At 44.6% G+C, this 13792-nt stretch overlaps 1 protein-coding gene across 3 annotated transcripts in view; it reads right to left on the bottom strand.

The window, feature by feature from the left end:
- The window catches only part of tab2 (TGF-beta activated kinase 1 (MAP3K7) binding protein 2), a 58722-nt gene that overhangs the window by 8315 nt on the left and 36615 nt on the right, over window positions 1–13792 (bottom strand). For all 3 annotated transcript variants that reach the window (XM_088908799.1, XM_088908801.1, XM_088908802.1), the window contains 2 exons: window positions 3557–3747; window positions 1736–3431 (listed from right to left, as the gene is read on the bottom strand). In XM_088908799.1, the coding sequence (XP_088764925.1) occupies window positions 1736–3431; window positions 3557–3658 (1798 nt within the window). In that variant the 5' untranslated portion in view covers window positions 3659–3747. The remainder of the gene's footprint in view (window positions 1–1735; window positions 3432–3556; window positions 3748–13792) is intronic.

Here is a 13792-nt window from a genome sequence, read left to right as displayed (position 1 = left end):
AACCATCTGGAATGATTCAGTTTTGGATTTCCAACCCACAGTGATTGGAAACGCTGCTAGCTTTCGTTGTAACGTAGAGCACTAGAATCAAGCTTCTTCCGAACATAAATTAAAACTTGCAGAACTCTGAGCAACATGACTCGGCAGTGAATGGCTTCGACACTGAATGACTCCCTATGCGAGCAGACATGGAAAGAGTGGGAGCTGGCATCTGAGCCCAACCACACAGCAGTCACTGCAGCAGGAACGAGACGGGGAACTTGAATCACAAGTTATCCAGTCAAAACTCCAAAAAAGGAAGTGCTGTGCCTCTGCTCTTTTGACTCAGGCAACTGAAGAGAGGTCTGGTATCTTGTAAGTTAATACATCGGTTTACTTCTCCAACATCACAGCACATCCACGTACTTTATTAGTGGCGACTTGCAAACCAAATTTCTAGCTGTGAACTTCATGGATTATACTGGGAGATGCCAAGAAGCTGGTTTCTGAGGTGGGGGCCACCTGGTGGTGACCAGTGGGTGGCCTGTTAAGAGATTTTGAGCGATTAATATTCATCTTGTTTGCATTATTTATAACAAAGCAAGGGGAACCTGACCAAGTGGCCTGTTTAGTTGAACCTAAAAATGTTACTTATCAAAAGACTAAGCTGTTATGAAAATGCAGTAATTCTAGAAGCCAGTAAGGTTTTAACAAAACAGCTGTTTCCCACCGTACTAGATTTGTTTGCTAAGTGTGTGGATGAAAAAAAGTGGCAACTTCGACAGAAAACAGCTTAAGCCTGTCTAAATCAAAGCTAACTCAACCTTCAAATATAAAAATATAAAAGTGCAAATTAAGGCACCTTCAGGCAGACAGATGTGAAAGAAAACTGCTTTAAAACAGCCGAATCCGTCAATGGGTGCTTCAGCTTAATCAAGACGCAGAACTGACCAAAAGCTAAGCATGACAGACACAAAACCACAGATGAAAAAAGACAGAAAACTGCAGAGGTAAAACTTCACAAACCGTTGAAAAGCCTGCAGCTCTGACGGCACGAGCTACTGTAGTACTCCAGCTTGCCTTACAGACGGGTATAGGGATGATGTTTATTACCTACTGTGGGCCCACATTTCTTGATGTACTACTTGGATGTTTTTCCTCCTCAAACAGCTAAGGAAGACACTGACCTCGCATTTAAAATTCAAGTGAATTTGAAATATTCAAGTTTTTCTTTAAGAGTTTTTAGAGCAAAAAGCAAAGAGAATAAAATGCTCTCGCTATTGCTAATAAGAGTACTGCGTACAGTATTCAAAAATCAAATGAGATGTAATTTCACAACTCATCCTAGCTGTAAATACCCGCCTTTCAGTCTTAAAAACTAAAAAGGCAAAAAAATCTTGTTAATTTATAGGTTTATTTGTAGGTAAGTAAAGAAAAAGAGTTAGGTTGCTCATTAAATAATGGTCTTCTGATATTCAAGCCAAGCCTTTTTAATACAGGAACAAGTAATAGGTTTATTCCATGCCGAAACAATGCGTTTTCTTTCTTCTTTTTTTCAGTATGGAATAAACCTGTTACTTGTTCCTTTGCAGCCTACACATGCTGACGCAGCTCCCCACCTGTACTACTTGTTAATTCAGTACTATCCTGAAGAAGATTTTCACATTTCGCACTGCTACTCCTTGGCAAAGCGCGCCCCCCCCCCCGTGAGGCACGATGCCCCCAGACGTTGAGACAGCCGGCCGGCGGCTCCTACCTTGCGTGTAGGCCGCGTCGTCCGAGCCCATGCTGAGCCGCCGGACCTCGCTGGGCCTGTCCCGGTGCGCGGAGAGCGGGTCCGAGAGATGGTGGGCCTCCGGCTCGGCGAAGTGATCCGACGGCAGGCTGAGGAGGTTGGTGGGCTCGAAGGTGGGAGACACGACCCCCGGGGAAACGGCCGGCGGCTTGTTGGGGGAGACGGTGATTTTAAAGGTGTACTTGGTGTTGGGCTGGGTGACCACCACGCGGGGGGAGGTGGCGGTGGCGCAGCCGCCCACGGAGGCCCGAGACTTGGGGGGGTGGTGGTGGATGTAAGCGGGGCCCATGCTCACCTGGCCCGTCAAGGTCCTTGGCCCCGCGGGGCCCTGCAGCGGGGGGTTGGCCGAGATGTAGAGGGTGGGCGGGTTGCGGCCGCCGGGGTCGTCCCCCGCCGCGTTGGCCGAAATGTAGAACTTGGGCTGGGAGCGGGAGCCGGAGCCAGCCATCACGGCCTCGTCGGGGCCCGCCGTGGAGGCGGGAGGCGGGCTGGCGGCGATGTACACGGTGGGCTGGCTGCGACTCAGGGAGGGGCCGCAGATGGACAGGGGGGCCGTGACCGACGAGGAACCAGAGGCCGCCGAGCAAGAGGAAGGGGAGGGGGCGGCGGGGGAGGCCCGGGGCCCGCAGCCCGCCCCCGCCCCTCCACCGGAGCGCAGCACGGCCGTGGTGGTGGTCGAGTTGCTCCGCTGGGGCGATTCAAGTTTGATCTCGATCTGGTTCTTGCGCGGCCCAGTGGAGATGTTCTGTATGTTGTACTGGCTGAAGGACGAAGGGCCCGGAGCGCAGGAAGAGGACGCGTTAGAGGAAGTGCAGGAGGAGGAGGAGGAGGGCTGGCCTCCAGGGGGAGCCTGGAAGAAGGACGGTGCTTGAGGAGTCGTGGGTGAGCTGATGGGCATGTAGACGTGAGACGTCTGGTGGGCCTGCGACTGGTGCGATGAGGTATGTGAGGAGCTGTACTGCGACGGGACAGTCCATGTGCCAGATAGCTGTGAAGGGTGGGAGATCTGGTAGACCTGTTGCTGCTGAGAACTGGGGCCATGCGGAGGCCAACCTGCCTGCTGCTGCTGCGACTGGCGGCTTGTACCAGACTGAGTAACGTAAGGCCTAATATAGATAGAGTTACCCTGTGGGCTGTTCAGGCCAGGCTGCGGCCCGCCATGTATGTGCAAAGAGGTGGGAGTGTTCCGGCCAGTCTGAATATTAGGGGCCAGCGTCACGGTGATGGGGTTAAATCGGGGTGCCTGCTGAGAGCCCATGGAGTGTCCTTTGCCACCCAACTGGTACAGTCCGAGGTGCTGAGGCGGCTGCGGGTTCCGCGTCGTGTCCATGACACCGAAGACGCTTAGGCCGGAGGGCACCTGCACGGGGGCCGACTGGGGCTCCTGCTGGAAGAACTCGCTGTTGGGCTGTCCTGCCTGAAGGGGCCCGTCGCTGAGGCTGTGGGCCAGAGTTCTGCTGCCGTTCATTCTCGCCCCGTCCCGCAGCAAGGGCTGATGCGCATTCTGAGACGGCAGCCCCAGGTTCAGCTGGGTCATGTGATTGCGAAGTCCCGCGAGGCTGGAGTCGTCCGAGAAGTGCAGATTCCCCTCGCCGTACAGGTACGCCGTGCTCACCTGGGACAGGAACTCGCAACAGGCATCCAAATTGTTGTTGTTCTAGGGGAGGAAAGGAAATACGGTACACGTGTGAAAATCTTTGCCCTCAGCTTCCAATGGCATTGAAAAAAAAAAACTCACCACAACTACGAGACTAGCCCAACAGTGACAAAGTGCTCGCTCACCTGCAGTATACACTGGGACACGACACCCTCGGGTACTTCAGGGAACTTCTGGCGCAGGTCATGCAAAACCTGGATGTCAATCTGCTGGCTTGCCTGGGCCATTCGTGTACTGCCAGGTCAGGACCGATCGCTCTTTTCCGCAGTGTGAGGTCTCAGTGGCGGCAGCACTCCTCCCAGCGCTCAGGCATCTTCTGTAAAACACAGCGCAAGACTGATCAAGGCCTGCTGCACAAACTTCCCTGGGTCCTGAAAAGCGTGGGGGGACCCGATTTATGCGACAAATAAGGAAAACAAGAAAAAAAAAGGTTATTTTAACTGCTTTCAAAGAAATGTTCACCTACAAAGCATCTAAATATCAACACCCTTCCTTCCGCTCTGCCACGGAGATGAGGAAGCTGAGCTCACTCGGGGGCTATCGCCTCCATCCACAGGCGAGAAGTACAGTGCAGTCCATAAGCATCTGGACACAGTTTGTGTTGTTTTGGCTCTGTACTCCAGCACACTGGCTTTGCAATGAAACAATGACTATGGGGGTCAAGTGCAGAATGTCGGCTATAATTCGAGGGGATTTACGTCTATATTGGATGAACCATATAGGAATCTGCCCTTTTTGTATATAGTCCCCCCATTTCAGGGGACCAAAAGTAAGTGTAGGGGAGTACAGAGCCAAAACAAGACAAACTGTGTCACTGTCCAAATACTTATGGACTGCACTGTACATATGCTTCTGGATGTTTACGACAAAGTTCGCAAAGTCAGCGTGGAATTTTAAAAATAGGTCTTTTAAACATATAGGCAACCAAATTCAAATTGTACTCAACCTCATTACCTCTTCATCTGCCAAAGAAAGGTTCATATTCTAAATGAAACCACATCCACAGGGACACTTACTTCTACAAGCCTAATTGAAAGATAAAGATCTTTTTATGGCTTCTGACTCACACACAGTACTTATAATTCACTTAATGTAATTAATAATTGTTTAAAACTCTGGTACGCACATTATCTAACAATCTCAGTCTTTGAACTAGCTGGAAACAGTTTGCTCGGTACGATGTACACAGACAGTTAAGTTGGAGGGCTCATTCCCGACTCACACTCTTTATAGACTACTAGCATCAACAATTCAGAATGGCCTCAACTTTATTCTCAAGTTTCAACAACACTTAATGTTTCGTTCTAGTATTGCAAACACAACACAGTTAAGATGGTTGCAGTGTCAGTTTCACCATTTTTCTTTCTCACAGATCTGTTTCCTCGCTACACCGACCTACAAAGGGCCTTAATCTCTTTTTCTATTTTACAACTGTCCTTTTTTTTTGGAAAGATAATTTATAGGAATGAAAAGTTTATTTTATGCAGATAATCCAAAGAGAAAAGTATTCACTTATCCTTTTCAGAAATCATGTTAAGCAATATTCAAAAACATGCATATACATATATTAAGGTATCTTCCCATACTGAACAGAAAGGACATTCACACTGCAGGATGGTTTTGGCCAAGGCACAGACTGATGATGCACTATCCCTGATGAACTTCAGCAATTTCATTTGATGATAATACAGGATAATTCTCCGATGGTAAAGCAGAATTCGAATTTGATCAGACCTTCAACAAATTACAGTAGTTAATAACCTACAGCTAATTACAACATGACTGTACGATAATGTCAGTCAGCTGACCTACTCCTCTACCTATGAATGAGCCAAAGGAAACTGACTACCGGTTACTAAATCTCGGTAACAAAATAAATTCATTGACGTTACAGAAAAAAAATGACATTTCAAAATAAGCCCAAACTCGTGAACTTCGTGAAAGTACTGCAATTCCACGTCTCAAACTCGCATTTGAGTTCCCACAAATCGTGACGTGATGCAACGTTCCTGCTCACTGGTCACTGGGATGACTAATGTAACGTAAGAATGAACAAGGACACGTTGTGCAGCAGACACTTCACGGCAGAAATGTTCCAACATGATCTGCTTGTGGAGTTAAGTAGTATTTGCTGGCAAAGCTGTCTCGAAACCGAAAGCACTGTTTCTATTGGATTAAGAGAGATGTGTTCTCAAGCATGCTTTTTTTTTTTAAATTGTATTAAACATATAGAATTTACAAATACAACAAGAGGATCAGAATCATGTACAAGAGAAAAAAAAACATTTAACTACCAGAGGTAATGAAGTAATTATGTGATCAAATTGTATTTTTTACATATATCATGTTTTAGGTTCTCAAGCATGCTTGTTCACAAAGCAATAAGGCTTCAACATGTCAGAGAAAGCTTTGTGCAGCCATGTCCTGAACCGCAGAACATGGAGCTGTGCATACCTGGAAATCTAACCTATTTTGTCATGTTAATTGGAGGTTTACACATTACTGTGAACATGTGGACATTTTACTTTTACTGTGGTTTGAAATGCACTCAACAATGCTCATTCCTTCTACTCCCAGAATATAAAAAATAGCGTTGCAGTTTCCCTTTAAATAACATGTAAAGACCCGAGAAGCAGAACCGGACGGAGCCTAACGAGGGCCAGTCAGGTGCCGGGCTGCACAGCAGGGAACTCGGCACAGTTCAAGAAGAGCTGTGATGCCACACGGCGCCAACGCAGTGTCCACAGGGAGGACTCCGCAGTGCGCGGCTCTCCGCAGTGCGCGGGAAGAGGACACAGACGACAGTGCAGAGCAAATCTGACAGGCCTCGGAGCCACAGCCAACAAGGGCAAATCAAGGGGCCTTAATCTCATTTTGTTTTAGTCAATCACAGCTGGGAAGAGTCTCTGAAGTTTGTAAACATTTCGAGGGCACACATAAAACCCCCGTTATAATTTCAAAAGTTCAAAAGGCAGAGAGCGATTATACAAATGGTAACGTGTCGAATGTCAGTTCCGCCCTGGTGAAGTTAAGGTATGGGTATATCAATCACATGTGAAACTCCTTACTCAGTAACCCACTAAAACTTTGCACTGTATTTTGAGTGCGGCACTAAGTGGGGGGGGGGCAAACATTAAGTACTGTGGCAAAGTACAAATCCAGCTGAAAATTATTTTTTAAATTATCTTAAAAAAACAACTACTGCAACTGTGTACATCCCAAGTTTTTTTTTGCTGACCTTTCATTCTGTCTAATCCTTTGGAAAAGGATAACTTTGTTCTCTTGGCACAAATAAAGACTATAAACTACACAAGTTTTAGAAAGAAATGGTTTCACACTATCACCAGATGCACGCTATTCAAAACTTCCCTACAGAAAATACCAACAAAAACTAGTGCTATAAAACAAATTAATCAGTTTATGATAAAAAAAAACTGCCTTAACTCAACATGCCACTCTAATCTTAAAGCCACAGTTAAAATGAGCATGCCTTCCTAGGCTCAATGAGGAATTCACTTCTGAATCAGCAGAAAGTCTCGTTATACAACTAAAAAAAGGCAAAAAAAAATGTGTTTCTGTGGTGTAGCCTACTTTCCTCCAGCTTTGGTTCACAGGACAACAGGCCGAAAAGCTCTACAGCTGTTTTTTAGTTTTTCCTGGCTTTGTACAATACACCAGTGTTACTGTAACAAACACACCTGATAGTCTCTATATGCCATGCAATTAATCAAATGAGTCTCACTGAAAAAAAAAGAAAACATTATAAATGAGAGCTCAACGCTGGACAGAAGACTTCAAACATGCAACAGTTTCTTATTTTAACCCCCGCTATTTTCAAGCTTCCTTTAGAGGAAGACAAAAATAGAACATAGACTTCTGTCCAAGTTTACATTCTGGGTATAAACGTATCCATTCAGACATGGCAGAGTGATCCCTTTTTCTGCTAAACATCTCAAACAGCTGTGTTTAAGACACCAGATCTACAGTGGTGTGAAAAAGTGTTTGCCCCCTTCCTGATTTCTTATTTTTTTTGCATGTTTGTCACACTGAAATGTTTCAGATCATCAAACAAATTGAAATATTAGACAAAGATAACACAAGTAAACACAAAATGCAGTTTTTAAATGAAGGTTTTTATTATTAAGGGAAAAAAAAAATCCAAACCTACATGGCCCCGTGTGAAAAAGTGATTGCCCCCTAAACCTAATAACTGGTTGGGCCACCCTTAGCAGCAACAACTGCAAACAAGCGTTTGCGATAACTGGCAATGAGTCTTTTACAGCGCTGTGGAGGAATTTTGGCCCACTCATCTTTGCAGAATTGTTGTAATTCAGCCACATTGGAGGGTTTTTGAGCCTTAACCGCTTTTTTAAGGTCATGCCACAATATCTCAATCGGATTCAGGTCAGGACTTTGACTAGGCCACTCCAAAGTCTTCATTTTGTTTTTCTTAAGCCATTCAGAGGTGGACTTGCTGGTGTGTTTTGGATTATTGTCCTGCTGCAGAACCCAAGTGCGCTTCAGCTTGAGGTCACGAACAGATGGCCGGACATTCTCCTTCAGGAGTTTTTGGTAGACAGCAGAATTCATGGTTCCATTTACCACAACAAGTCTTCCAGGTCCTGAAGCAGCAAAACAGCCCCAGACCATCACACTACCACCACCATATTGTACTGTTGGTATGATGTTCCTTTTCTGAATGCTGTGTTACTTTTACGCCAGATGTAATGGGACACACACCTTCCAGAAAGTTCAACTTTTGTCTCGTCAGTCCAGAGTATTTTCCCAAAAGTCTTGGGGATCATCAAGATGTTTTCCGGCAAAACTGAGACGAGCCTTTATGTTCTTTTTGCTCAGCAGTGGTTTTCGTCTTGGAACTCTGCCTTGCAGGCCATTTTAGCCCAGTCTCTTTCTTATGGTGGAGTCATGAACACTGACCTTAACTGAGGCAAGTGAAGCCTGCAGTTCTTTGGATGTTGTTGTGGGGTTTTTTCTGACCTCTTGGATGAGTCGTTGCTGCGCTCTTGGGGTAATTTTGGTCGGCCGGCCACTCCTGGGAAGGTTCACCACTGTTCCATGTTTTCGCCATTTGTGGATAATGGCTCTCACTGTGGTTTGCTGGAGTCCCAAAGCTTTAGAAATGGCTTTATAACCTTTTCCAGACTGATAAATCTCAATTACTCTGTTTCTCATTTGTTCCTGAATTTCTTTGGATCGCAGCATGATGTCTAGCTTTTGAGGATCTTTTGGTCTACTTCACTTTGTCAGGCAGGTCCTATTTAAGTGATTTCTTGATTGAGAACAGGTGTGGCAGTAATCAGGCCTGGGTGTGGCTAGAGAAATTGAACTCAGCTTTCCAAAGATGTGATAAACCACAGTTGATTTGTTTTAACAGGGGGGGCAATCACTTTTTCACACAGGGCCATGTAGGTTTGGATTTTCTTTTCCCTTAATAATAAAAACCTTCATTTAAAAACTGCATTTTGTGTTTACTTGTGTTATCTTTGTCTAATATTTCAATTTGTTTGATGATCTGAAACATTTCAGTGTGACAAACATGCAAAAAAATAAGAAATCAGGAAGGGGGCAAACACTTTTTCACACCACTGTATATGAGTAGGGGGATTGAGTGCTAGATATATGGTGTATGGTTACACTTATCACAAGAATGTCACATTTTACTGTGGAGTAAATGTTTTCAATTTTTTTCTATTTTTTTGACAGTGTAAAGGTTGATCACTTATTAGTGATCAATAAGAGTCTAGATCTGTTATTTTTCAGATACAGAAGCTGGGCTAAAAGCACACCACAAGTGCAACAGAACGCAGCAGAAACATCTGTTCATGTGCAGTACCTGCAGTCTAATTTTCCCCAAGAGCAAAGACAGGAGCAGCTAATTTCATGTATGTACTGTATGAAGAAATGCACAGAACACGCATTCCTAAAAAAAACTGGTTCAGCTATTGCCGCAATGGAGAGCCAATCCTTAGCCTTCAAACTTCAAAAAAGAAATGAGGAAAGGAACAAAAGAGGTTACACAAATGTTAACAACTATGTAATGCTCTTCCTAATTGTATTTAAAAAAACATTCAGACAACTTGAAAACAAGAGGAAAGACTTGGTAATATTGGTACTGCCTGTCAGCATCCTGCAGATCAGTATTCCAAACATCGTTTACTGTACAGAACCATTTTGAACACTCCTATGTGTAACATGTTTATGATCTTTTACCTCAAGAAAAATGCAGTATATATATTTTTTATATTTCATGCTTGTAGTTCACTGTGAAATTTGCCACAATTACAACCAGCACTAATTACTATGATGCCCTTCCCACAGATAATAGCCCTGTGGGAAATCTCAAAGTGCTATTGTCTAAAAGCAGATCATCATATCACTCTGGAAGAGCACTAACTCACTGTGAGCTTGAATATATGCAGATGATCATTATTTTAATAAAGACGAGGCTTTGCACTCGGAGACAGGGGCCAGACCTCACATTCTGAAGACACTGCAAGTATTCCTTTTGAAGTTCATCAAAAATAACCCTCAGCAGAAGAAATCTTTCAATGCTCAGCCCACTCTCCTCGGACAGATTAGAAGAGCTCACAAACCCCCTCAAAAAACCAAAATAAACACAAAAAAAGATACAGTAAGTAAAGAGCCCACTGCAGTAAATTTATTTCCATAACAGAAGTGCTGACCTGCAACTCAAACTGCTATTGTCTAAAAGCAAATCAACACATCCAGGCAGAGACTGAACTCGCTGCGAGCTTGAATATACTTGAGCTGGTGATCATTATTTTAACAAAAACACACGGGCCCACACTGCTCAATACAAGTTTACAATTTAACAAACGCCACGCTTAAAACCTGAAGACAGCAATCTGAAAGTAGTTCTTCATTTGTGCCATCTTTCTTCTGAAGAGCTCACGAGGGGTCTGAAATCTGTTTCTTACATCTCGGGGTACAGCTGTTCGAAAATGCACAGGTTGTTTAACAGGACTCTGGAGGACAGCCTATCGAAGATCTGACAATACGTCAGTGCCTGTGAGATACTACTGAAATAAAAGAGCCTAGTTGAGTTAAATCCCACCCATCTAAAACCCCAGCTCGCCCGGTCAGCCATGTTCTTTGCGTCTGATACGTCTTCCTCTCGGACGCATAACAGCCTTTGACAAGCTGCAAAGTCATATCTGCAGCAAAGCGACGGACTTTTTATCAAACTCTTGCTGTGCCGCATCAGGCAGAGGACAATAACAGGAATGTCATATACGTCTGCTAACTGCCTTGTAGTCTGAAGACATTTAAACAAATAAAGGAACTAATTATTGGCAGCAGAAACCCTCAGGGCTGCTGGCGTTTTCCCCAGATATCCAGCAGGGCCTCACACACCACACTGAAGTTCAGAGCTGCTCAGCCATGCTTCAACACCACAAACAGCTACTGGGTGAAAACTAAGACGACGTATCAAGTTCCTGGAAAAAAAAAATCCTCCAAGAATATTTGCTTGATCCTTTTATTTGTAAATGAACTTTTCTGTCCTACAGATGACCAGTTCAGACCACTATAACTGTACCGCAAGAGTGGTCTACCCCAGATTAGAGTCCTCTCGGAAAAGTTCAGCTACTCAGGCTCTAAAAATCCACTAATTTCTGTCACAAAGTAGAAATTTGGAAAACGTTACACAGTTTAACAAACGCAAAGGAACAGTTTTTAACACAGAATCACAAAAAAGCCCTTTCTAGGCTGTCACTTACTGACAGAGCGCAGTTACTGAAATGCCAGAGGCAGTCTCAAGACTGAGAAGTGACTAACAGTAATCACTCTGTGAATCAGGTTTACCAACCGTCAATTTCTCCTCCCCATAAAAAGACTATTCAAAAACACACACAACAATGGCATTTTTAGCATTATTTACATCCTCCAAACATCACGCTGGCACAGACCCAATTTCATTGGAACAATATTAATTAAAAAATGGCAATTGTTAAGATGCTTCAGAGGTACACATTCACATTGTGGAATGCAAAGCATGTTTACAAACACTTCCACGGTCTTAAAGTTTACAGGACAGTTGAACATACAGATTTATTCATACCCCCCCTCACATACCCTACTTTGTGGAACGCTTACTCGGACATGATCCTGCCCGCCAACATATTTATAAAGCCTGCGGCTCCTGCACCAGTTCATGGCTCTATGCAGTCTTGTGTGTCACCACCAAGCTAGACAATCAGATGCTCATTTCGCAAAGTAGTTCAGGTGGGCAGCTGCATCAGCACGCGCAGGCTGCAAAGGAACAAGTAGAGGTTTATTCCCTGCTGGAAAGAGAAGAGAGAAAACACGTCTCGGCTGTGGAGCCTTCTTCGGGGGTGAGAAAGAGAGGAAAGTCCTCTCTCGTTGGTGTGGGCATGCGAGGACTGTGCTTCTCACAGCGCTTCCGATTCAAGTCTTTTTATTTACCATTTGTGATGCGAGTTATTCACAACCATGGCCTCCCAGCACAAGATGAGAAAAAACGTTGTTCAAAAAGGGCAAGAAATGAGATGAGCTTGAACAGGAAACCAGAAGGGTCAGACAGGCATCCATACGGACAATAAGCAGAGGTGTCAATCAGGGCCTGTGGTGCAAGCAGGCAGCTACGAACGAAAAAGTGTCAAGAGTCCTCAGGAGTGACATGTCAAACAAGCAGGAAAAACATCCAATATCTGAATCGAATCCCAGTGTTTGAAAAAAGTGATGTAAGGTTCATTCATCATTCAGGAGAAATCCAGACACCTCAAACTGAGGTGAAGGGAGTGATTTGATATGTTAAACTATAATAATAATAATAATAATAATAATAATAAAGAATTTCTTACACTTACATAGCGCTTTTCAGGACACTCCACTCAAAGCTCTTTACAGGTAATGGGGATCCCCTCCACCCCCACCAGTGTGCAGCCCCACCTGGATGATGTGACAGCAGCCATAGTGCACCAGTACTCTCCCCACACACCAGCTCTCAGTGGGGAGGAGAGCTGAGTGATGGGATGGGGATTATTAGGAGGCCATGAATGGTAAGGGCCAATGGGAAATTTGGCCAGGACACCGGTGTAACACCCCTACTCTTTTCAAGAAATGCCCTGGGATTATTAATGACCACAGAGAGTCAGGACCTCGGGTTTACGTCTTATCCGAAAGACGGCGCCTTTTTACTGTATAGTGTCCCTGTAACTATACTGGGACATTAGGACCCACACAGGCCACAGGGTGAGCGCCCCCTGCTGGCCCCACTAACACCTCTTCCAGCAGCAACCTTAGTTTTTCCCAGGAGACTCCCATCCAGGTACTGACCAGGCTCACACCTGTTGAGCTTCAGTGGGTTGCCAGTTGTGAGTTGCAGGATGATATGCCTGCTGGCGATAATGTATGTCACTATATTTGTAATTTTTAGGGAGACGTATGCAAATTTATATTAGGCACTGTTGAGTACAATAGGCTGTGGGAACCCAACCCCATGTTTTTAACGTACTCAAACTGTTACCAACTGCGGCTGTGGGTACTGCAGGGTTTTTCACTAACCCCAATGCCTGGGAGGGAGAGGTACGTGTCTATAAAGATGAACGCACTGGATAGTGAGTCTGGATGAAAAGAGTCACTATTTTTAATAGTACTAATGAAGGCAAAGTTAAATCTCATCAATATTAAACAAAAATAGTAATTTTTACACACCTCTAAGGCTTCCTTTAAACAAATGCTAACAACAATCTGGATTCCAATGCACAATGAATTCTGTGGAAGTGAAACAGAGGCCTATAGAACTATATACAGGCCAGTGAAGGTCTTTACTATTGCCCTGGGGTATAAAATGCTGAAGACACATGGTATGGCTGAGTATCATGTATAAGTTCAGAGATCTCTTTGATGACTGCAGGCGAAGGGTCACCCAGCACTACAAGCTGAAGGAGGACTATAAAAGAACCCACAGAAAAACAATTAACCACTTTCCACTGCAGCTTTCTGTACTTCTCTGGAGCTGGGAAACAAATGGTTTGGGAAAGAGCTGGAAAATCCGAAGGAGACATCCGAGACATCTCCCAACACATACTGGCATCTCCAGGTACAGATGTTGAAAACCACCATTCACAGTCACCTGCAATAACGGGGCATTCATGTCCAGGTCAAGTCAATACAAGCTTAGAACAACCATCAGCAGCTTCAACCAGAACAGTATTACAACGCTGAAATCCATCACAATACCACCCCATTTTCAGTTACTACTTTGTCCTTACAGAGGGGTGTCAAATACCGCCTATGGGCCAGGCCCAGTCTGCCAAGTCCATTTGTTCACCCAGGGGCAGATGTGCTCAGAGCTA

The sequence above is a fragment of the Atractosteus spatula genome, chromosome 2, assembly GCF_055471065.1.
Source record: "Atractosteus spatula isolate fAtrSpa1 chromosome 2, fAtrSpa1.hap1, whole genome shotgun sequence".
Lineage (NCBI taxonomy): Eukaryota > Metazoa > Chordata > Actinopteri > Semionotiformes > Lepisosteidae > Atractosteus > Atractosteus spatula.
This window is presented reverse-complemented; position numbering and strand designations above follow the sequence as displayed.